Source organism: Sparus aurata, chromosome 17, assembly GCF_900880675.1.
Source record: "Sparus aurata chromosome 17, fSpaAur1.1, whole genome shotgun sequence".
NCBI lineage: Eukaryota > Metazoa > Chordata > Actinopteri > Spariformes > Sparidae > Sparus > Sparus aurata.
In genome coordinates this window covers 4,642,646-4,668,010 of record NC_044203.1, presented here as the reverse complement: position 1 = coordinate 4,668,010, position 25,365 = coordinate 4,642,646, and the positions used below count along the sequence as shown (strand labels likewise).

General features: G+C 41.7%; 1 protein-coding gene across 1 annotated transcript in view; it reads right to left on the bottom strand.

The window, feature by feature from the left end:
* Nucleotides 1-24,436, bottom strand: part of zufsp (zinc finger containing ubiquitin peptidase 1) — a 30,908-nt gene extending 6,472 nt beyond the window's left edge. The window contains exons 1-6 of the mRNA XM_030393482.1: nucleotides 24,383-24,436; nucleotides 23,646-23,811; nucleotides 23,295-23,404; nucleotides 21,391-21,559; nucleotides 12,022-12,210; nucleotides 5,608-5,773 (exon numbers count right to left, since the gene is read on the bottom strand). Of these exons, the coding sequence (XP_030249342.1) occupies nucleotides 5,608-5,773; nucleotides 12,022-12,210; nucleotides 21,391-21,559; nucleotides 23,295-23,404; nucleotides 23,646-23,811; nucleotides 24,383-24,436 (854 nt within the window). The remainder of the gene's footprint in view (nucleotides 1-5,607; nucleotides 5,774-12,021; nucleotides 12,211-21,390; nucleotides 21,560-23,294; nucleotides 23,405-23,645; nucleotides 23,812-24,382) is intronic.
* Between the last annotated feature and the right edge of the window lie 929 nt (nucleotides 24,437-25,365).

Below are 25,365 nucleotides of genomic sequence, written 5' to 3'. Positions count from 1 at the left end.
TTTTCACATCGGCCAGGCATGAGAGAATATGGGAAACATCTGAAGAACCAGGTTTCAACGGTACATATAACTGGGTGTCATCTGCATATAAATGAAAATTAATGTTGTGCCTTTAAATGATTCTCCCCAGGGGTAACATGTAAGTGGCAAAAAGGAGGGGCCCCAGAATTGACCCCTGGGGGATCCGACAGAAAAGGGGAGCATGAGAGGAACAGGCATCACCAAGAGACACAGAGAAGGACCCATTTGATAGATAAGACTTGAACCACTCAAGTGCCACACCACTGATGCCAATAAGGTGTTCCAGATGGCTAATTAGGGTATCATGGTCCACCGTATCAAAGGCTGAGCTGAGATCAAGTAAAATCAAAATTGAACAGAGCCCCGAGTCAGCTGCCAGCAACAAGTCATTTGTGACCTTGGTAGAGCAGTCTCAGTACTGTGCTGGGAGCGAAAGCCTGATTGGAACTTCTCAAACAATTCATTGTTGTCTAAAAAGGCAATCAGCTGAGTAGAGACGACCTTCTCTAAAACCTTTGATAAAAATGGCAACTTGGAGATCAGTCTAAAATTATTCAAAACTGAGGCAGTGGGGTTTTTTAAAAGTGGATAGACCAGGGCGTGTTTAAAACAGGATGGAAAAGTGCCAGTGGACAGAGAGAGGTTAACAATGGCTAAAACATCAGGACCAACCGTCTGAATGAAGGAGTCTTCTTTTTGTATCTTACGGGAGCAATAGAGTCTAAAATAGTAGTGCAGGAGTTATTGAAATCACTTACCAATTCATCTACTGAGAGAGGAAGTTGTAGATGGTTAATAGCCGTTTTTAGACAGAGCACCAAGCCGCCAATTTGCCCGTCCTTTTGGCGGCTCGGTCTGCGGTTTTAGACAGAGGCCGGCAAGTTGGGGGTCTGTTTTTGTCGCAGATTTTCCGCCTCAGAGGGTACACTTATTTCCGCCTCGCCTGCTAGCTAAAAACGAGGCGGAAATGGGCCGGCCTCTGCGTGAGGTGGGCGAAGGTGTTGATGACCTGCACTGTAGTGCGACCCACAGCCGGGGAGTTTTAAAACCAGGAAACAGCTGATCACAGCAGTCAGTCCATCATTTCATCGCTACTTTCAAATTAAAAGCCCCCCGCTAAGAACCCAGTTCTAAACTCGAATGGGGTGCGATGTAAAGCTCTTATTTTGAAGACAAATTCTATGTCACTGTTCACAACCCAACTTCGAGCTTCACGTCACGTCACATGTTTACGCCTCAGAGGCAGCTTTTGGAAAAGGAGGAATATAACGCCTCCGTTTTAGAAAGACAGGCCGTCCTTACCTTGGAGCAAATGTGCTGCCTTTTCTATCTAAAAAAGGCTAATGATAGCACCACACATAGAAGAAAAGGCATGGCAGAAAGTTGGAGCAGAGAGTGAGCTAAGACGACGAGAGCAGTTTGTGAGGTGGGTGTAGAGACGTGAGGAGCCTTGAAAAGTACTGCGTTGTGATCAGAGACCACAAAATCAGTCAAAAACACATCATCCAAGCAGAACCTGTGGGAGAGGACCAAGTCCAGAGTGTGTCCTTCATCATGGCTTGGTTGCTTTACAGATTGAGTCAGATTGAAAGAGTTTATAAGAGTAATAAAAGTAGAGATAAACGAGGAGGCAGATGGACAGCAGACATGAATATTAAAACATGACACTTTACTGAATTGAATGTTTATTTCACTATCATAAACCGTCTCCAATGTTTTTTGGGTAACATCCCATCTGCCTCACAGAGACCACATGCACAACTGCACAAACAGATTTCAACTGCCCATTTTTAATAACAGAAAAAAGTCTTGCATTCTAACTGATACAAACTCCAAACATTAAACTAAAGACAAATGCATCAAATACTTATTTTGAAAGGCTGTGAATACCAAATATTTAAAAAGCGACTGCAAACTTATAAAGGACACTTGTCATCAGCAGTGTAACACATCTGCGATTGTGACCCATGCTGTTGACCCCCCACCATTCAGCACAAATATGAAAGGCAGATTAGTTGCGAAGCTTGATCATCATAGTGAGAAATATAGTCTGTTTTTTATGGTCACACTTCCATCTCTCTATAAAAGCAAGGAATCTCTGTCTGTCTGTGTGTGTGTGTGTGTGTGTGTGTGTGTGTGTGTGTGTGTATGTGTGTATCTGTGCCTCAAATATCTCTGCGGATCAGGATCAGACTGACCTGAGAGTTTCCTCGTGGCTTCTGCGTGGTTCAAGGGTGTGCAATGTCGCATTTGTTTGGACTGCAATGATACCGTGAATAAATTATTTCATAAATGCTTTACAATTCAGCAAGCATTGTCCACCGGAGCCACCGCAGTCACGTGAGCACCAGAGCCAATCACTGCACACCGTAGCCACGTGCGCACCAGAGCCAATCACTGCAGAGCCCACCTTAAGAAACAAGCGGATTTATACCTGCAGCGGCGCGAGCTGGACCGGAATTTTGCTGACGGTTCGGTCCCGTTCTGTTCTGTGCATCTAAACTGACTGTTGTGGATTAATGAGACTAAACGAGTCCGGACCGAGTCTGTTCGGGTCTGAGGAGATCCGGAGACGCGCGAACAACAAAGTGGAATCAGAATCTGTGGATGTTCGTGTGTAGCTAATTGCTAGCCGCTAGCTACACGGCCCACCTCCCGAGGCGACGGACCGGACCCACCGGCACGTCCAAAACCGGACTTAGGGTAAATAATGTCCGCCACGCTTTTTCGGGAACATGGCCATCACGTTTGCTTTGTGTCTGGTGCAGGAAGAAACGGTAAAAACTGGCTTTTGTCACAAAAGTGTCCAAGCAGCAAGTTTGGTTGTTGAGGAACAGGAAGTTCTGGGAGGGACCTAGGCGGATGAATGACAGGCAACGACGGTCGGTGTGTAGACAGCAATATTGAGAGTTGAGAGATTTGTGACATTTAGCGTGTTTGGAGTGTGTAGTTAGTGTGTTATGTAGTGTTTGGTGTAGTGTGTTCAGTGTGTAGTGGAGTCGGTTTTTTGTTTAATGAGTCAGAACAATGAGGAGAAGCTGAATGTGGAGCAGGCAGTGCAGGTCTTAATTCAGCTGGAAGGAGCACAGGCAGTCCCGAGCATTGCCTGCATTTAAATGTAAATAGTTACATATACCTTTGTGAATCTATCTATAAATACGAGTAACCTCTGTCTGTCTGTGTGTGTGTGTGTGTGTGTGTGTGTGTGTGTGTGTGTGTGTGTGTGTGTGTGTGTGTATGTGTGTGTTCCTCAAATATCTCTGCGGATCAGGATCAGACTGACCTGAGAGTTTCAACATAGCTGCTGCGTGGATCAATGGTGTGATATTTCGCATTTGTTTGGACTGCAATGATACCGTTAATAAATTATTTCATAAATGCTTTACAAATTCCACGAGCATTGTCCACCGGAGCCACTACAGTCACATGCGCACCAGAGCCAATCACTGCGCGCACCAGAGCCAATCACTGCAGAGCCCACCGCGACCCCCCACCTCAAGAAACAAGCAGATTTATACCTGCAGCGGCGCGAGCTGGACCGGGATTTTGCCGGCGGTTCGGTCCCGTTCTGTTCTGTTCTGTGCATCTAAACTGACTGTTGTGGATTAATGAGATTAAACGAGTCCGGACCGAGTCTGTTCGGGTCTGAGGAGATCCGGAGACGCGTGGACAACAAAGTGGAATCGGAATCTGTGGATGTTCGTGTGTAGCTAGCCGCTAGCCGCTAGCTACACGGCCCACCTCCCGAGGCGACGGACCGGAAGCATCGGCACGTCCAAAACCGGACCTAGGGTAAATAATGTCCGCCACGCTTTTTCGCAAACATCGCCGTCACGTTTGCTTTGTTTCTGGTGCAGGAAGAAACGGTAAAAACTGGCTTTTGTCACGAAAGTGTCCAAGCTGCAAGTTTGGTTGTTGAGGAACAGGAAGTTGTGGGAGGGACCTAGGCGGATGATTGACATGCAACGACGGTCGGTGTGTGTGAGAGTGTGTGACATTTAGCATGTTTGGAGTGTGTAGTTAGTGTGTTATGTAGTAGTTTGGTGTAGTGTGTTTAGTGAGTAGTGGAGTAGTTTTTTTGTTAAATGAGGAGAAGCTGAATGTGGAGCAGGCAGTGCAGCTCTTCATTCAGCTGGAAGGAGCACAGGCAGACCTGAGCATTGCCTGCATTTAAATGTAAATAGTTACATATAACTTTGTAAATTTTTTAAATGTATGCACACATTTAGATAAACAACAATTTATATTTGCATTATAAGTAAAAAAAAAAAAAAAAAAAAAAAGGATTGTTAAACATATTTGTGGTTAAAAAAATCTAACTTTTTCTACTCGGATTTCATGTTTTTTTTTGTGATTTTAGGTCCATTGTGTTAATACAGTATGTCAAAATAAAAAAATAACTGTACAGTCACACATGTGAGGTTGTGCTGAAAATAATGACACCAAGTAAATAGTTTTTAAGGCGAAATATAATGGAAAAATCAAAAATAGTCAAAAACGGCCAATTATACCCTGGAATATCGGATTTCACAACAAACCTAAATATCCCTGACGTCCCACCTTCAAACACAGCCTCATTTGGCCATCCATGAAAAAGCTACTTAACCTCCCTCTTTTTTATGGGAATACATTTTTCCTTATGGGCACTCCACTAGTCTAAAACTAAATGTGATTGCAGAGTTGCAGTGAAGAAACAGATGACAGGTGACTGAATGAAAAGCTCACTTTCACCTCCATTGAGTAAAAGCCCATTGGCTGTGGCTTCGTGCATTTTTAACAGTGTAACTGGGAACCTGAGCATGCTCGTCATCGGAGAGGTAGATCATGATGGGGATGTGACACATGTCTGCTGCCTGCCCTTAGACACACAGCTCCACTCCCAGCTGCAGTCTCTCTGTGCACAGTAGCTGTCAGTGCTGTTTGGCTCAAGCGTGTGACATGGGCAGTACGTTGAGCGAGACAACAGAGTGGTGGGCATGGATGTGCTAAAAGGGCTGATAAGACAATACTCAAATAAAAACCCTTGGAAACATCTCTGGCAGTGAGTACAGACAGAGAGACAGCTTCCTCAGAGCCAAAGCATGTTTTGAAATTAATTTCACCTAAATGAGTTGGTTAAAGAGCAAAAATTGAGATGCAACCAGTGATGCTTTGAACACTAGTGGTGCATTAGTGCAATATTCTAAAGTGGTTCCCTGAAGTGGAGGCCACTTCAGGGAGCCGCTGGTTTTACACTGTTCCATTGATCCACCACTGCTGGAGCTAACGCAGCAATAAATGTAGCAATGTGCAAGTTCAAAGACAAGGAGGAAGAAGAATGCCAACACTGCAGGGCTCACACTGGGCATACAACTACATATACATATCATTTCTGAAAATAGATGTTGGCTGCAGCCCTCATTCAGAGGCCAAATATGGTGCATTATTCAACTTTGATTCTTGCATGTTAGATGACAACTAGACAGAAAACAAGTCAGAAAATGATGGAACCCCTGGTGTGATGAGTCATGTCAATGTGTCTCATAGTTTGACTCTTCATGTCACATAAAGCCAAGACGCAGTAATAAAATAAAGTACAGTGCTCACCTGATTCCCAGAGAGGTTAGGAGGGTAAAGATTTCTGTGGCTCCGATCCAGGCTCGTGTTCCTTGTAGCCTGTGGTTGAAGTGAGATGCACCTTGTGGATCCAGTCCTTCTTTCCAAGCCCCCTCAATCATACTCTGCATCTGAGTGATATTAGGAACTGCCTTCTCTGGAGGAGATGGAGAGCTTCAAGTCAGTGGAAATAACTGAATTATGAACATGCAGGTCATCAGACTTTTGTTTATATTTAAACTTTATGTTATGTATATCCTCTTTGACCAAACGAAAAGAAAAAAGGGGTTCCCCTTCAGGGTTAAAAAATATGCTCCAACACCTATAGTCATGAAGTGTTCTGAGAGACTTGTGCTCTCGAACATCAATCTGCCTGAACAGCAAGGGACCAATATGCCTACAGGGCAAACCACTCCACTGACAGGATGGCATCACAACAGCCCTCCACACCCCAAGTACCCAAATACCTCAAAACCAAAGAGATGATCACAGACTACAGAAGAGCTGAAGGCAGAATACACCTACACTCCACATACATGGAGAGGTGATGGAGGACCTGAAGCTCCTGAAATCCAGTGTATCCAAAGAGTTATGGATCACTAACACCTCACTGCCTGTAAAACAAAAAAAAGTTCCAACAGGGAATCTTTTTCCTCATGAAGCTGACACAGGCCAAACTCCCAGGGAGATGGTTGAACGTCTACAGGAGTAGGGCTGGGCGATATGGCCTCAAATCAATATCACGATATATTGAGCAACTCACCTCGATAACGATAAATGAACGATAAGTAACCCCCCCCCCCCCCCCCGCACCTAAAAAAAAAGGAAAAAAATTCCTGTGTATTTACAGAAATGCCACTTTAAAGGACTGTAAAACTACATTGTAGTTAAGATTTATATTATTTATTTAGTAGTTAAGAACAACTGATAAGCACATGATTGAACAGCTGAAAAGCACAGATTACTTGAAATGACAACAACTGAACAAGTTTAAAAGTATAAAATATACAGTCCCTTATAAACAAATTCTAAGCTTCTTGCTTCTCGCTTTTTTATTTCTTCGAATTGAATCACGTGGTTGTACTGCAGGTGGTGGAAGAGGTTGGATGTAAATAAACATTTTGAGGACTTCAGAATCAGAATCTAAGACATGAGACAAAATAGTAGAGAAGTTGACATTGCTGCTTAATAATATGTTAACCTCTTGAGCATTAGAGAACTTTTTTTACCACTATTTTCTTTATCATTATATATTTTTGATAGACACAGAATCTGTTTCAGAAGTCAGAGGGTCACATGACATGGAAGCTATTGAGAAAAAAAAAAATCAAGATTTCTGCATATTAATATTCATATAAAATAGAGGAAGCACTAAAGTACGATAAACATAGCTGTGTCTCATTCGTCCAGTTTACTAATAAAATCTGCTGCTGGAGTCACTGGGCCCATGACATGGAAGCTATTGAAAGAACTGCAATTATTTTGTATTAATACATTTATGCTAAGTAACTTGATGACAGTCCCTAAATCAGTTTCCAGCGATTCAATGCCATGTTCTGGGAGGTGAGCTGACCGTCTTCCTGCTGCTCACACTGGGTGAACCTCAGTAAAGTCGCGGCTGGACCCGAGTAGAGCTTAGAATCAAGCCCGACCCGAGCCCGTGCACGTCGTGTCCGAGCCCGGCCCGACACATTGAATGTAATTATGAGCTCGAGACCGATTTAAACCCGACAACTGTTTAATACGTGGGCTGTTATAACTGACGTTCTCGACTACAATTGCGAGTTGTTTGAACTACAGAAATCTTAATGAATAATGCAACAAGTGCTGCGCTTAATGCACTCGACAAAGCCGACAAATGTTATTATCACGGCCCACGACTTGTTTAAAATGGGTCCACACCTCCGACTTTCCTCCAAACTTGCTCAAAGTTAATTCTACTGTTTTTCTTTTTTTCTTTACATCTTCATGCTCCATGTTGCACTTAAGCTACACAATCAGTGATGCCGGTAACGCGTTAGTTTTGTAATTTTCCTTAATAAAAAATATATATTTTTGCTTTCTTCTTGCGTCTCGGGGAGTGACGTCACGTACGCGAGAAGTCACGTTTTCCAGCATGAGAACACTCACGTGTCAGACCACGCATAAACACAAATGCAAACAACAATGGAGGGAGGAGAGAGTTGCGCGTTTTCTAGCTGGAAATACAGTCATTATTTTGAGTGAATAAAAAACAAAACACAAATGTTTGATCAATTGACGGCCCGGCCGAAGACAGTGGCCTGTTGCAGCCTTTGAACGCAGCATCATTACACAAACTGTCCGCGACTCACAGCGAGAGTGGGTTCACTTGATTACTAACCTGGCATAGCTGGTGTTGCATCAGCGGGCGGAGTTTGCCATCAAATTAATGTAAAATAAGCACATCGGTATATGCCGGGGTAGATTAATCAAGTGGACCTAACATGTCCCCTGTCCCTAGTGAATGTTATGCCTATGACACCGAATATACCTACATTGCCAAAATGACGTCGGTTATCGTCGTAAATTTCGGTATAGGTAAATTTTCGGTTTATCGCCCAGGCCTATACAGGAGCACAGGTGAAACAATCCTGGTGAACAGCACAATAGTGCGGTGTGCCTGCAGCACAGCCACCAAACAAATCGGACCTGCATCGAGCGGTGAAGATAAGCATCATAATCAGAGACACACACAATAGGGCTAGTCCATGTGTGACCCGCTGCCATCTGACAAGTGTTTCAGGAAGATAACATCTAGAGGAACAGAATGAGGAGCAGCTTTGCTCACATCCCATCCTCATTCCTTTCAAGTTAAACATTTGTTATCTTTGCTAATTCACCCTACAACATTTCTGTTGTCATTCTGACTGGCGAAATGTGTGTGTCAACAGTCGTACAGGAGGAAATGTACTGATGAACACAGAGATGTATTCATCTCTACAACAACAATAGTCTCACCAGACCAGAACGCAGAACAAGGACGGGACATGATGTGCTTTGAGTAAACAGCATGCTTGTCAGCAGACACACCCTAAACTTCAGGAGCTACCAGCCAGTTGTATACTCAGACTGGGTATTAACAACTATCCTGAGTGATCTGATCACAAGTGGACAGCTCTCAGCTGTAAACTCACTCAGGTCTCAAAACTCTGGGAATCTGGGATTTTCTGCAGGCAACAAAGAAGTATCCTATATTGGTTACGGTTTAGTGTATTTGTAAAATGTGACATGTTTAGCATCAATAAAATGTTGTCCTCTTTCATGAATGGAGTGTAAATCAGTGTAAACAGTTTGTTCAAACAGCTGCTAAATGTTGGCAGGTAAGACTTTAGCACAGAAGCAGACAGGTTCAGACATGCTGCCACAAACTGACACTTTTTACAGGGAGACAAACAACTTCAAGTTCTGATTAAAGGGATATTCCGGTGTTAATTTAATCCATGGTCTAAATCACCGTGAAACTGTGTTAGACTCCCTCTCGAGAGATCAAGTTAGCAGACCGCTAATTTACGGAGTTTTATCAACCTCAGAAACGACCGCACGGCAACAATACATTGCAGTAAATGGATCCAAATATAAACCGCCACCAAAAAGCCAAGAAGAGAAGAGAAGAGAGTTGAACTCTGTTTTTAGCATCCCAATAGCTTCCCTAGCTAAGCTAGCGGAGGTTAGATGCCCCGGACTATGTGCTGAGACCCTGTTTGTACTGTTGCTGAAGTTTGGTGCTGTTCTGAGCATTATTTGTGGCTTTTTGGTGGCGGTTTATATTTGGACTCATTTACTGCAATGTATTGTTGCTGTGCGGTCGTTTCTGAGGTTGATAAAACTCTGTCAATTAGCGGTCTGCTAACTTGATCTCTCGAGAGGGAGTGTAACACAGTTTCACAGTGATTTAGACCATGGATTAAATTTACACCGGAATATCCCTTTAAATGCTGAATTTACAAGAAGGACACAATGATTTAGAATTTGTCAAAGACAGTGTCGCACAATGGTTCTAAAGTTTGTTTTAAGTCAAAATCTCTTAAAATCACCTGAATTGTTAAAGAAGTCGTGTGATTCTGTGGTTACTAGTTCAATGAAACAGGTTAAGAGAGACCTAACATGTCATTTACATTACAGTGAAGCACATGGAGATCAGACAGAGCAGCGGGTCCAGGACACATGTGCATACACACTGAGAGAATGTGGTCACCTCTGAATGTGGTCTGAGTGATCAGATCTCAAATGTGTCCTTGATGCATCTTAGAGGTGTTCACATGAGATCGTATCACTCAGGACGGATGGTAATATCAGGTCTGAACAACCTCTTGCACAGTATATCCACAGGCTTACCAAAAACTAAGTCACTACCTGTATATTTCTGTAAAATTAAAGTTCAGAAACTACACAGAAAATATTGAGTGAAAGCTACAGGAAGGTCAGCTGATAGACATTAGGTGTTGAGAAGTAATATCATCCAGGCATATAACATTACACATATCAGCCCACCACAGGTCTGTTCACCCTGCTGCCGCATGACAAAATATACAGAAGTATCCTCTGCCGTACCACCAGACTACAGAGCAGCTACATCACCCAGGCCGCGAGACCCCTTCTCCAGTCTAGAATGATGCTTTGTTTGTGCTTCTCTTCTGTAGCATAAAAGGATTTCAACTCAGTTTAGTTTTGCAACTTTGGCTTTAACCTTTGACCTTTTATAATTCAACAGGACCAACTCATCTTTAAAGTGAATTCAGTAACTATGGCCACATTAACTAAGCTAGTTTCATCAGCATCGATCAAGTGAGGACACTCCTGTATCTCTGTGTTGACCAACTTTGAGGATATTAGATGAATAAAAATGGAAATTTACAATGGGTAAAAAGTAAAAGCTCCTCCTGATTCCCAGCTTTACACACTGCTCCATCCACAATAAACAACAATGGTATTTTACTTCTCTCTATAAAAGCAAGGAATCTGTGTGTGTGTGTGTTCCTCAAATATCTCTGCGGAGATACTTAACCTCCCACTTTTCTATAGGAATACATATTTCCTACGGGCACTGCACTAGTTATAGCAAAACCACATCAACCTCAGCAGCAGTAAAAACCAGCAGTTTGTATGAATCAAGCTTATACAAGATAGAGCTTTTAATTTCTAGTATACTTTAGCAACACTTCAGTGAGAAGCTTCACCAACGAGGTCATGTTTTCTCCCTCCTCGTCTCTCTCTTTCATCTATAGAAGCCTGTGGATGTTGTGTTGAAGAAGCTTAACACTGCTTGACTGTGAATTTCTTTGTGAAGAACTCGAGGTCAGCTGCTCCCACAACAGCTCAATAGGGTTGAGATCTGGTGACTGCGCTGGTCACTCCATTACAGACAGGATACCAGCTGACTGCTTCTTCCCTAAATAGTTCTTGCATAGTTTGGAGGTATGCTTTGGGTCATTGTCCTGTTATAGAAGGAAATTGGCTCCAATCAAGCACAGGGTATGGCATGGCATTGCAAAATGGACTGATAGCCTTCCTTATCCAAAATCCCTTTTACCTCGTACAAATCTCCCACTTTACCAGCACCAAAGCAGCCCCAGACCATCACATTACCTCCACCATGCTTGACAGATGGTGTCAGGCACTCCTCCAGCATCTTTTCACTTGCTCTGCATCTCACAAATGTTCTTCTGTGTGATCCAAACACCTCAAACTTCGATTCATCCGTCCAAAACACTTTTTTCCAATCTTCCCATGTCCAATGTCTGTGTTCTTTTGCCCATCTTAAGCTTTCCTTTTATTGGCCAGTCTCAGATATGGCTTTTTCTTTGCCACTCTGCCTAGAAGGCCAGCATCCCAGAGACGCCTCCTCACTGTAGATGTTGAGACTGGGATTTTTATGCATACCATTAAATGAAGCTGCCAGTTGAGGACCTGTGAGGCGTCTATTTCTCAAACTAGAGACTCTAATGTACTTGTCCTCTTGCTTAGTTGTGGAGATACTCAAGTAGCTTAAAGGAAGGCCAGTTTTATTACTTCTCTAATCAGCACAACTGTTTTCAGCTGTGCTAACATAATTGCACGAGGGTTTTGCAATCATCAATTAGCCTTTTAACACAATTAGCTAACACAATGTACCATTAGAACACAGGAGTGATGGTTGCTGTGCTCCTATGTAGATCTTCCATTTAAAATCAGCTGTTTCCAGCTAGAATAGTCATTTACCACATTAACAATGTCTAGACCGTATTTCTGATTAATTTAATGTTCATCTTCGTTGAAAAAAACAGTGCTTTTTCTTTTAAACATAAGGCCATTTCTAAGTGACCCCATACTTTTGAACGGTAGCGTGTGAAGAGAGAGAAAGAGCAGAGGAGTGTTGATCACATGTTCTGTAGTGTGAATGTACACCTGGTAGGATGGGAGCATATGTGTCTGTTCTGTGCAGAGATGAGAGGAGCATCTGGAAGTTTCTGAATCCACAGCCCCAGCCTTTATCCCCCGCTGAGGAGCAGTAGTGGTCAGTATCAGCACTCAGCCACACATGGACACAGTCTCTGCACTCAGTCTGGTAGTACTTGTTTAAGGCTGTGACCACACCTAGACACAGAGGGGAACAGAGTGTGTGTAAAACAAGCTGAGCACATTCCAGCTGCAGCTCAGCAGTTAAACCAGAACACATCACATCAGACCAGTTCTACTACCAATATAGCAGGTAGCCATCAGGTCACTGTTCTTTCCACCGTCTCAGTGTCCCAACAAGTCCTTCTTTCATTTTATTTAAATCTTCAATTTAGGGACTTCTGGTTGGCAATGTGAGCGAACAGACATACTCTCTTGCTCCGTCGCAAATGATCTGAAAATTCATATTTAACCACCCCCAAATCCCACAAAAAGTTGTACTAGTTTATTCTCGAGTTTCAAGGAAACGAAGATGCCGAAGCTTGGAAAAAAGGACAAAGGTAAAGCGACAGACCTGGCGGCTGATGAAAATTCGGGAGACCCGGTCCACGTTGACGAAGGCGCCATGTTAGCTAGCGACACGGATAACGAACAGGATCACACTGTGACCAGTGCAGACATCATGAAAGCTATCACGTCCCTCAAACAGGACTTTTATCAGAAAATTGATATGGTGCTAACAGCTATTGAGGCCAATATGAAGGAATGCACTGGCCGCTTGAACGAGGCTGAAGAACACATTTCAACTGCGGAAGACACAATCAACAGTCTGCAGACGAATGTTAAAGATTTGGAGGCCAAGGTAAAGTTACTCATGTCCAAAACAGATGACCTAGAGTATAGAAGCAGGAGTAACAACTTGAGAATAACAGGCATACCAGAAAAGGAAGAAGGGACCAACTGCTGTGCCTTTATTGAAAAATGGCTCTCAGAATCACTCAACATACCCCCGCCTGCAGTGGAAAGAGCGCATCGTATTGCCGGCCAAATACGCAACACTAATTTGCCACGCACTGTTATTGTGAAGTTTCTCGACTACAGAGATAAAGAAAGAGTCCTGAAGGCAGCAAGACTGAAAGGCCAGGTGAAATACAAGGACAATGTCATCAGATTCCACCAAGACGTATCAGCTGAAATCTACAAGCAACAAAGGGGCTTTGATGGCGTACGCCAAAAACTGCGAGAGAAAGGCATCGTCAAGCATCTGATTCTGTTCCCAGCTAGACTTTTCCTGACTCACGGAGAGGCCACTTACACCTTCGACTCGCCAGCAGCAGTCAACAACTACATTGCTGGAATGGGAGACTAAATATAGGAGAAGAAAGGACTGTTTTTCTTTTAACCTTTTTTTTTTTTTTTTGGTTAGATGGACTTCTTCCCTCTCATCGACAATTCTCAGTACACGCACACAGTAAGGCATGCCAGCAATCAATGTGATAACAGTGATGTAACTCAGGTAACCTAAGAATTACGTATCTACATATTTTGAGAGTCTTATTCAAATGTGTGTGTATATATCGGCACTTGAAAAACAGTGGAAATTTGGCAGGTATGCCTTGTATTTATTGAGTTATCACATAACTTTATATTTTATTTTCTGTTCTGGGCTTGCCTGTCTTTAATACTATTTTTATTATTATTACCAGTATTGGTATTATTATTATTTTAATTTTTATTTTCTCTTTTTTTCCTCTTTATACGAAATGATAGGGAAAGAGGAATTTTGATGACTAATTAAGGATAATATGGGGTGGATTAACATCTGTATAGGAGCGACGTGAGCTGGAGTTAAAAAGAAACACAACAGACCAACAGATGGTTCCTTGCTGCGGTGTGGACCCGCTGTTAGCTGAAGGGAGTTATATCATACGGGTTAGGGGCAGTCCAAGCACGTTCACGCTGGACAGGTTCAGGAAAGTTCCATGTTATTCCCTCCTCTCAGTTTTAATATTTATTTAAATGCTAGTGTATATGTGCCACTGCCAAAAATACACCAGTTTGTTTTAAAGGGCTATTTCACAACACCAAATGAAAATCGCATAAATGTCAACAGTTAAGGTGAATTGCATTTCTTGGAATTGCAGGGGTCTAAACAGATTAGCAAAGGTGAAACAGGTTATGAGTAGGATAAAGTTCTTGGGAGCTAAAATAGCTTTTTTACAGGGGACTCATTTGTCACCTGGGGATACATCAAAGATAAGGAGGAGGTGGCCTGGGCAGGTGTTTTCAGCATCTCACTCATCAAGTGCTAGGGGAGTAATTATATTGATTCATAAATCTGTTCCAATGCAGATACAGGATGTGGTTGAGGACCCAGCTGGGAGGTTTTTGATTATTTATGGTTTTCTTTTACATGAGGAGATAAGTCTGATAAATGTATATGGTTCCAATGGGGATGACCCAGCTTTCTACCGCAATCTCTTCCTAAAAATCCTAACATTTCCCGGCAAGTACATTATAGCTTGTGACTTCCACTGCACCCTCGACCCTGTAAAAGACAGATCTTCTGGGGTGGATGTTACCCACGTGCAATCTAGGAAAACAATACAATGCTTCATCCAAGAAATTACCCTATTAGATATATGGCGGCATCTAAACCCAAACGCTAGAGAATACTCTTGCTTTTCCGGCACACACCAAACCTATTCGAGGATTGACTATTTTTAATCTCTGCTGAACTCGTTTCAAAAATTGAAGGATGTCACTATAATGGCATAGTTCTTTCAGATCATGGGGCTGTGTTGTTGGTTTACATAAAAAGAAAGCTGGTACGTGTTCCTCCTAAATGGAGATTCCAAACCTATTGGCTCAAGGATCCAAAATTTGTAGAATATCTAGGCCAGCAAATTGACCTATATTTTGAGACGAACAGCACTCAAACTTCCGCATGTATTAGATGGGAGGCATTCAAAGCATATATTAGAGGGCAAATTCTCAGTTTTACAAGTAAAAAGACTAAACAAGCCAAGGAAAGAATGATCATGTTAGACTCGAAGATTAAATCATTGCAGGAACAAATATTTCAACCAGGAATGAACACGACAGATGCAAATAGGGAACTTATGGCACTCCGTTCTGAGTACAATATGCTGTCTGCCAATAAGGCTGCTGCCAATATGTAGAGACTCAAACAAATGTACTATGACCAAGGAGAGAAACCTGGTAAACTTCTTGCTTGGTGAATTAAACAGCAACAAGCAGAGAGAGTAATAACTCAAGTTGAGGATGATGAAGGAAAAATGACAGTGGACCCAATGGAAATAAATGGAGCATTTAGACACTACTATGAAAATCTTTATTGTTCAGAAGGCATTTACAATTTAGATATACAATCTGACTTTTAGGAAAACTTGATATTCCTCAAATTCCGGAAGGAACAAGGGACTCCTTAGACGGAGATATAACCACACTAGAAATTTCAGAGGCAGTCAGTGCCATGAATGCTGGTAAAACGGCTGGACCAGACGGTCTACCAATCGACATATATAAAATGTTTAAAAATAAATTAGTTGCCCCTTTATATGAAATGTTTAAAGAATCCTATGCCAACGGGATCCTTCCACCCTCTTTGAGAGAGGCTTTAATAATTGTGTTACCAAAGCCAGGCAAACCTAAGACCAAATGTGGAAACTTGTGCCCCATCAGTTTACTGAATTCTGATACAAAGATTCTCTGCAAGGTTATAGCAAGAAGACTGGAGGGTAAACTCCCTTCTATTGTGGGAAAGGACCAGAATGGTTTAATTCATGGTATGAATGGTAAATAAAACGTCAGAAGGGTACTAAATATCTTATACAATCAGGAGGGGGCACCAGACACAGCACTTCTTTCAATTGATGCAGAGAAATCCTTCGACGGGGTCGAATGGCCATATCTGTTTAATGTCATCACCCGTTTTGGGTTTGGAGAGAAGTTTTGCAATTGGACGAAACTATTACATGAACATTTGTCAGCAGATGTGCTAACTAATGATGTGGTATCCAAGGCCTTTAAAATAAGCAGGGGTTGCCCTCAAGGCTCCCCGTTATCGCCACTTCTATTTATCCTGGCGATAGAACCCTTGGCAATAGCAGTCAGAACGCACAAACATATTCATGGAATTCAGGTGGGGTCCATAGACAACAGAATCTCTATCCCTGCTCTATTAGAACTCATTGGCCTTTTTGGGAAGATTTCTGGCTATAAAATAAATACTTCAAAATCTTCAATTATGGTACTCAATAAGGAAGAGGAACAAAACCCAAGCGTACATATTCTTAAATTTAAACTTTCAGAGAATTTCACTTATCTTGGCATTAACATTGCCCGCCGATTAGACAGAATTGTATCCATTAATTATGAACCTGTTATGGAGTCTGTAGCACAGTCTATAGACCGTTGGATGTCCTTACCTATTTCTCTTATTGGAAGGATAAATATTCTAAAAATGAACATATTGCCAAAATTTGTTTAACTGTTTCAGAGCATCCCCCTGGCGCCGCCTACCTATTTATTTTCAAGAATGAGAAAACTTTTCACTAGGTTCATATGGAATAAAAGGCACCCTAGAATTCGCCTCTCACTAATATATCTCCCATTTGATAGAGGGGGGCTTATATACCCAAACACGGGCTACACAGCTGAGAACAATAATGTTTTACTTTTCAACGGATTCCCCAGTGTGGATGGATATGGACTCAAGCTCTATTAAAATCCCTCTACACATGTATCTACACTCAGCTGGGATGAAATATTTGAGGAAACATACCCTTAATCCTATGTTAAGCAATATGATTAAGGTGTGGTTTGATGTAAAAAAATATATGTGTATGTCGGGCCTTCTATCTGGTTTCGATCCAATCTGGGAAAATATTCTATTTACACCAGGTAAATCTGATGCAGGCTTTCAACTGTGGGCCAAAAACGGACTCAGGAAAATTCAGGATCTTTATTCAGGGGATGTTTTAATGACGTTCGAGGACCTAACAGCCAGACACAACATCCCAAGAAAACACTTTTTTTAAGTACTTGCAGCTAAGAAGTTTTATTTTCTCTAAACAGCACTCACTGTTGAAACCAGAATTCCCACCTTTAGAAGAATTAATGAATAGGAATTGTAATGGCAGGGGTTTAATCTCATCGATGTATAATTGGTTAGTATCGGGTTCCACTGTAACCTCAGAATTAACAGTCGAGGCTTGGAAGGGGGACCTAAATGCAGAAATATCGACCCAGGAATGGGGTAAAGCCTGCACAGAAGCCCAAGTGCAAACAGCTAATACTAGCCTGAAACTTCTTCAGTACAACTGGTTGATGCGCACTTACCTGACACCAGTCAAACTACATAGATTCAATGCTAATATCCCAGACCTTTGTTTTAAGTGTAAGCTTCTACAAGGAACGTTTAGTCACTCCATATGGGAATGTAACAAGATAAGAACTTTTTGGGGTGAGGTGATTTCTATGATTGATAGAATTCTATCTATAAAGGTGCCCATGGAACCTAAGATTATTATTTTGGGGCTGTATCCTCCTGATCTTCATTGGAGAAGGGAAGAATCTAAACTTATTACTATGTCCATACTGCAAGCAAAACGCTTGTTAGGACTTTATTGGAAGAAAACAGAAAGACCTAGTATGGGGACTTGGATAAAGAAAATGGTCCAATGTATGTTGTTGGAAAAAATCACATATATACTCAGAGGTAAACTGAATCTGTATTGAAAAGATTTGGGGACCCCTCATAAATTATCTGGAACATGGTGACTGGGGGAATGCACTGATACAAGGAGACCACTTGGATGATTTATGACAGATTGTGAAACTTGTCCAAGTTTGTGAAATCCCTTTTGCATTTATTGCAGGCACTTTTCTTTATTCTTTTTACTGTACAGATTTTTCATTGGTAAAGTATGTGTATAGTGTATTGCACATATGTTTTTATGTGTACGCGTATATGTGCGTGTATACATATATATATATTTTTTTATATATGTATATTCTTTTCTTTTCCTTTTTACTGAAGTACTCAAAGTTGTTAGAAGCAAGGAAGAAGGGGAGGGTATAGACGTGAGGGTTTAAGGGAAGGTTACACACTACTGTTGATGTAGTGCACTGTTTGTATGCATTCAATGTGAAAACAATAAACATACTGTTTAAAAAAAAAAAAAATCTTCAATTTATTTTATGAAATCCTTATCTCATGATCATAAGAAACATATCTAATCTTTATGAGATACTACACCTAATTACAAAACACAGAAACCAAAAGCATGTGATGTAATATGTGTCAGTAAGTGTATGCACAGTGGACTGAAACACTGAGCACACATAGCGGACATCCAGATTCAAGACCACTGAGTGCTACTACTAGCTCAGATATTTATACATCAATGAGCAATTTTGAAAGACTTCTAATTTTTTATTTTGATCACTAATATGAAAACATGCCAACCATTTTGACAGAAGTGTATTTGACTACACTAAAATAAAACACAATCCAATAAAAATACATAATTAAAACATCTGAACTAAAAGCCTTTTCCAGACTAGGTTTTAAATCCTCACATCCCGCCAACTACATTAAAAACTAATGTTCTGCCAAGTCCCGTCCTACTTCTGATTCAGGTGTATGTGTGGGAAACACTATTCAGTGTGTATGTGAGAGATTGCGGCTCTGAAAATAGAAAATAAATGCGCAGCAGCACACTCTAATATTGTGGGCGGGCTGTCAAACATAAATGAATCTATGGCGTCGGAATACACTTGTTGTGACATAACAGCTAGGTTGTTAATAGTTTACATATAGCAACAAACAAATATCTAAATGCAAAAATTAAACACAGAATACCTATCCAATGGATCAAAGGTCCAATATTCAGGTCCAGTCCTAATAATATTTTAAACTGCATACAAAATTACACATTCTTCCTTCACATGACCACAGCTCATGACTTATAGAGGTGACAATGGTTGGTAGAGGCAGCTGAATAAAGCACACACACGCGCACGTGCACACGCACATGCACCCCCACAACCAGACAATGATAATAGATTAACCAAAGAACATTTTATAAAGTTGAGGGAAGGTTGAAGAACTGGTTCAGGATAAAGACACGGACTGAAAAATAAGGTTGACAAATGCTGAGAAGCTGGATGATGTGCAGGAACATGACCCATCTCTATCTGTAAACAAACTTCATGTTTACCAACATAAAATTCAAGCGTGACATATACAGAAAGCCCACAATCGTGTAGACTGACCCCACAGTGCACAGCTACAACATCAGCTTGGTGTACAAAAAGGACACTCTGTGAAGAGGTCCAAACACACCATCCTCAGTGAGCCCTGCCAGAACACATGACACTGAGCTACATCTCTACAGCCCAGCTCAAAGGGCGAGGGCTGGACCCCAATACTCCTGTTTAGATCTGTTTAGAGTTGTCGCAATACCAAAATGAGTAACCACGATACTATACCAGACACAGTATCACGGTTCTGGGTATTATCTCGATACTGCAGCCTTTTTTTATTATTATTATTTTCATGAAATGCAATTTATTTGTATAAGTTATAAATAAATACTTATTAATTACTTATAATGTTGTTTGGTGCATGATAAACATAATACTGGTGAAGAAGGAATTAGACTGAAACAAATATTTTTATGAATAACATTTATTAAAAAGTAAAAAAAAAAAAAAAAAAAAAAAGAAGATATGGTCTTGGCCATGGGTTGCTTCCCTTTTGGGTTGGATGGCTCTCTCTGAAATAAGGAGTGGGAAATACATAACATGTATTAGCCTAATGGTCCTAATGGTTTTAGTTCATGAACAAAAGCATATAAGCAATGAAAATCAAATACATGAAGTTAGAATTTATATGGTTGAAATCATAATCATTCAGTTTCCTTTGCACAATATTTATGTTTAACTAATATAAATAATCAACTTAGGATAACAAATCCACTGTCTTTTAAAACAATCTATTTGACAATAATGCTTCTTCTCCAACATAATAAACCATAGAGGACAAAATACAATAAACAGGAGCTGATTCCCTGTGAAAACTATATTTTTATGCATTTTCTAGGTGCTTTGTACTTTGACATCCTTTAACTCTTCATTCCTCAGCCTGTACACGGAAAATATAGCCTAATATTAGCCAATGAGAAAATAAACAGGGCATACTAACCTGGTATTCGACATATAAATCTGGGTGACGACACTGCAGGTGTTTTATGAGGTTGGATGTGTTCCCTCCTTTGGCTCCTACAGCTTGGTGGCAGCGCCTGCACAGCGGACGGCCTCGTCTTTTGCTTTACCATCTGTGCCTTGTTTAAAGCTAAAATAGTTCCAAATGTGACTTTTGGAGTTTGGCTTTTTGAGCAAAATTAGTGGTGCCGCTGACGATGCCGCCGCGGCAGACTCGCCGCTCGGGCCTGGTGCTTCTGCCATGGTGAGTGTGTTGTCTCGTGTTAGTGACTGTAAGCCGTGCGCGCGTCTGGGCGAGACAGAACTTTAGCTTGCTGTTTGTTTTGAAGTGAATTTCTGTCGAAGCGGAGCTGTCTTCATGGAATTCGTTCTAGCCGGCAGAAACAGTTGAACAGCCAATCAGCTAACAGACGGGCGGACCCAGCGTGCGGAAACAGCCTGTTATATCCGGACATCACCAGTAACAGGCAAACAGCCAATCATTTAGTAGCTGTGTAGTTCGGTTGCAGTAGTTGCATGTGGGTTTGTTTACAAGGGAGTAGCATGCAGTGAGAAGCCGGGAGGAGAGTATTGGCGGCCGCTATGTAGCGGAAACTGGCACCGGTAGTATAGTAATCCACGGTAGTACCGTCGTGTAGAATTTCTAGTATAGTAGGAACCAATTTGGCACCGCGGGGTACCGTGGGTACCGTGGGTATCGTGCAACTCTAGATCTGTTTAGATATTTGTTTGTTGGGTAGGTATTCAATTTTCAACTTTGCGATTCAGACAATCATACAGTTTGTTTTTAATTTGTATTTGTACTAAATGTAGGCCATTAATAAAAGGCCAACTGTAACAACAGCTGTTATGTCACAAAGCACAGACCGTGAAAGAGACATTAGTCTGAATCAGCTGCAGACTGGTAGGTGTGCAGTCCCTTACACGGTCATCTGGATAGCAGAAGGTATGGCCACTGCAAATGCAGTAGGGGTGCCAACAACAACAACAACCATGGTGGGTGGGTGCTGTGCCATGCCGTGTTGTGGTGGGAGCAAGAGGAAGATGGGGCTGAGATCAGTGTGTTGACTAAACCAACAGACTCTTCCTTGTATGTGCTGCGGTTGTAGGTATGCACAAACATACCTTGAGTCCTCGTTCTGCCGTCATCAACTCTTGAGGCCACAGACTCCATCATCTCAGCCCTCTTACTGTGGAACTCTGCGGGGGCCATGAGGCCTCGGGCCACAGCTTTCTCCATACTCCTCTCCATCTGTCTGCAGTAGCCTCCACTGCTGTCCAGACCAAACTGCCTCTGCACAGACGACAGGCCACACAGGTCAGCTGACATGCTGCATCACATACACAAAGAGAAAACACACACACACACACACACACACACACAAAAGCAAACTGTTACAACATACAGTATGACTCACTGACTACATCTACTTTTAGTTTCACATATTGACCTCAGCTCCACTGCATCTGTGTTGTATACAGCTTTACTCAACCATTTGTCCTATAGGTAACTGACTAAAACTGTCCTTCATGTTCCTACATTCCGACTTTAGGATGAATGATCCAGGATGCACACTATTGAAAGAAGTTGAGAGGAACTCAGTGTCCCATGACTAAAAAAGGACAAACCCCTCATTACAAAGAAGCAGCTAGCAAAGCCACTTCAAACAGAACAATCTCAACATGTTGCCTCGAAGCTGGGAAACTGAGATGCTGAGCTCAAATTTAAACCTAAAGTTTTAATGATCTCTCTTATCCCTCATTCTATCCATATCCATTCTCTGTGGGGATCAGGTCAGGCGAGTTGGCTGGCCAATCTCCATACTGTATGGAGATGCTGATTCCCTTTTCCAGCAGGACTATTAACTGGTTTGTTGACCATGGTGTTACTGTGCTTGATTGGCCACCAACTGGCACAAGCTCAACCCCATAGAGGGGCTATGGGGTACTCTCAAGAGGAGGATGAGAGACCGCAGACCCAACAATGCAGTTTTGATTTTCATGACCTGTAAGATGTAATCATCAAAAACTAAAACAACTTTAAATATTTCACTTCATGTGTAATGAGTCTAGAACATATGAACGTTTCACTTTTTGAATTGAAAAATTATATTCTTATTCTTTGAGATGCACCTGTACATGTTCTTTACACATGGCTGTAAACTTTTGACCACAGCTGTGTTTCACTTATAATATGCAGACTCGACAACCCTGACAGCAACCTCAAAGGGTCAAAGCTCCGACTCAAAACTATCAGTGGGTTTGAAAGTATGGCTAACTGAAGACACTGTGTGCCAGGAGAGGGCAGCACAAATCCAGAGTGCATCTTGATGTTTCTATTTGATTTATTCTCATGCACCAATTTACTGCGTTAAAAATGAATGAAGTGAGATGAGCAGACTGAAAACTTTATCACAGTCGATAAAACAGACGTTAACAGTTTTTTCTTTGGGGACATGATTTGCAGTTTAAAAATGGAAAAAAAATGTGCTATATGTGGCAATATATGATATTGCAGTTATATGGAAACTTGACTTAAGTAATGGGATGATATCGTGTTGTGGTGCCTCTGGTGAATCATACTCAAGGTCAACATTAAGGTTGCTTGCCCACAGAGGTGTGAAATATCGTTTCTCCTAATCCCAACTACTAGTGCAACAGAGACATATATTTAAAAATTAATATCTACGGAGAATATAAATTCTGTAAATATAGAGTATAAGGTATAACTATATATGATGAGGTGGCAAAGTAGCAATGATATTTTTGGAAATTCTCTTTGTATCTGTGACAGACAATTAAAGACAGACACCTAACAACAAAGTGTACCACAACATATCCAACAATCAAGAATAAGAAAACAAAGAAATGCTGTGACACACACAGGAGCAGATGACTGTACTCACCAGATACAAAGATACCATTGGCAGTTTACCTTTATAGTCACTGATTTATATAAAACCAAAAACATATAACTACATATACACTATGGTTTGTCCAGCAGTTGTTGTGCAATGTAAAATCCAGACCTGCAGCTTCTTGAACTCCTCTCTCTCCTGCTGGCCCTCCTCCTGCCTCCTCCGCTGCTCCTCCTCGGTCTGAAGTCGTTTGGCTAGCTTCAGGTCTGATCCAGGGCTACCTGCACCAGTAAACCAGAGGCGCAAGAAGGGGTTCATGTACAGTCGCAATGAAAAGTTTCCACCCACTCATAAAGATCTTGTGTATCATGGCAGTCTTCAGTTCCAATTATGTAAGATATATACTTTTGACCGTGACTGTAGGTGTGCAACACATCTGACAGATGTGGAAGAAAACAACTGGAAGCGTGGTAGAGGTCACTGAGTGAATTATGCAACAGGAAGGTATGAATGTATGCCCACCTGCAGGATTCAAAGCTGCTCCATGATCTAAATGCTCTTCCACATGTTCCTGCAGAGAAAAGCTGTTGCTGCACACCACAGAGCACAGAGGGCACTCAAATCTCTTCTCTCCTACAAAACACAGGAAACTCCATTCAGGTCCAGTTTTTACAAACTGATTTGAGGGTTATCTGAGACGGATGGGATTTTCTTTGGTCCACTCTGTGTCAACCACTTTGATTTTGTTAACATATAATATTTAACCCCTCGGAGGATTTTTCACTGACAGCCCGCATGAAACATCCAGTTCTCATCCAGTTCACGTGCACTTGTAAAGAGGTTTGTATAATAGTTGATAAAACGTGTTGTTGTATACAGTTAACTTTGAAATACAATCTTTTTTCATAGACTCAGTTGATTCTACCATCAGTGGCATTCATATGACACATTTTTTGTTCTGTCTAATTCCTGTTTTGTTCCGGCCAAAGTGGAAAACTTGGTGTGATAATCTGAGAGGCGTAGTCATCCACCACACAAACAAAAGATTGTCCTGTTCAACTAACAGTCAGCACTGCCCACTAGCACTCAGTTAGCATGTACTGTATGTCAGTGAACAAAGGTCTGCGCCTTTTGCTTAAAAAAGCAGGATGCTATAACCACAGTGAAAGGTTTCTTCAAAATTCGTTAACAGTTCATATCCCTCTGATCCACTTCCATCTCAAGTTGTTTGGCTAGCTTCAGGTCTGATCCAGGGCTACCTGCACCACTAAACCAGAGTCTAGGAAGGTGTACATCAGAGGAGGCTCGTCCATAGAGGCAGAGGAGGTTGGTCCTCCTCTATTTTTGGGAGGCAAGAGGAAGATCCATTTTTTTTAAGAAAGAGTAACTGGTTGAAATAAATCATTACCAAATCTCAGTATCATTTATAAAATATTATATTATATCATTAAAAAAGTTTCTTCTTTGGAAGAAAATCCACCTAAAACGGTTGAACAGCGACAGCTGCAGACGGAGGAGACAGAGCAGTCTGTGAGAGGAGCCGGGAGCAGGAAGGTGGGGGCTAGAGGAGGACGGAGGGCTTCTGTCCTCCGTGGGAGGGATCTCCTTCCATTCACGCAATGCATTCAGGATTTTTTCATGCTGATCTATGATTGGCTAAGACACGTAAAATGACGCACTAAGGCAGGACGTCGTCCCTTACCAATCAGCAACCAGAATACAAGATTGACAGCAGGTTGGTCCAATAACAGTTCCCAAATTTAATTCTCACGTTTATACAGCCGTAAACAAAAAATACTTCTATGTACAGTATTGACCGACCCGAATATAGTACAAATTTTTTATTATTTTTTTTTCAATTAAAATTATGTGAAAAGTGGGGTCGTCTTATCCACCTTATTCCTGACTTTGTGAGTATACCCATGGTTCATAGCGATATTCGGTTATGCTCTTCCGGTTGAGCTGGTTGACCTCGGTGTTTACACTAGCGTAGCTGTCATGCTCGCTCTAAAAACCGGCTTTTTAACACAAAGAAAGCGATCAGCAGGGAGAAAAAGCGGCAGTGGGCTGAACACAGAACAAGATGCGGAAGAAGTAAGGCGGGAGGACGTTTCGTCAGTGCCTCACCCGGCAGGCGAACAAGAGGGGCAGAGACAGAAGCATGAAGCAGTAAGAGAGAGAGAGAAGGAGACACAAGAGAGAGAGAAGAGAAGAGAAAGAAAGAGAGAGAAGAGAGAGAGAG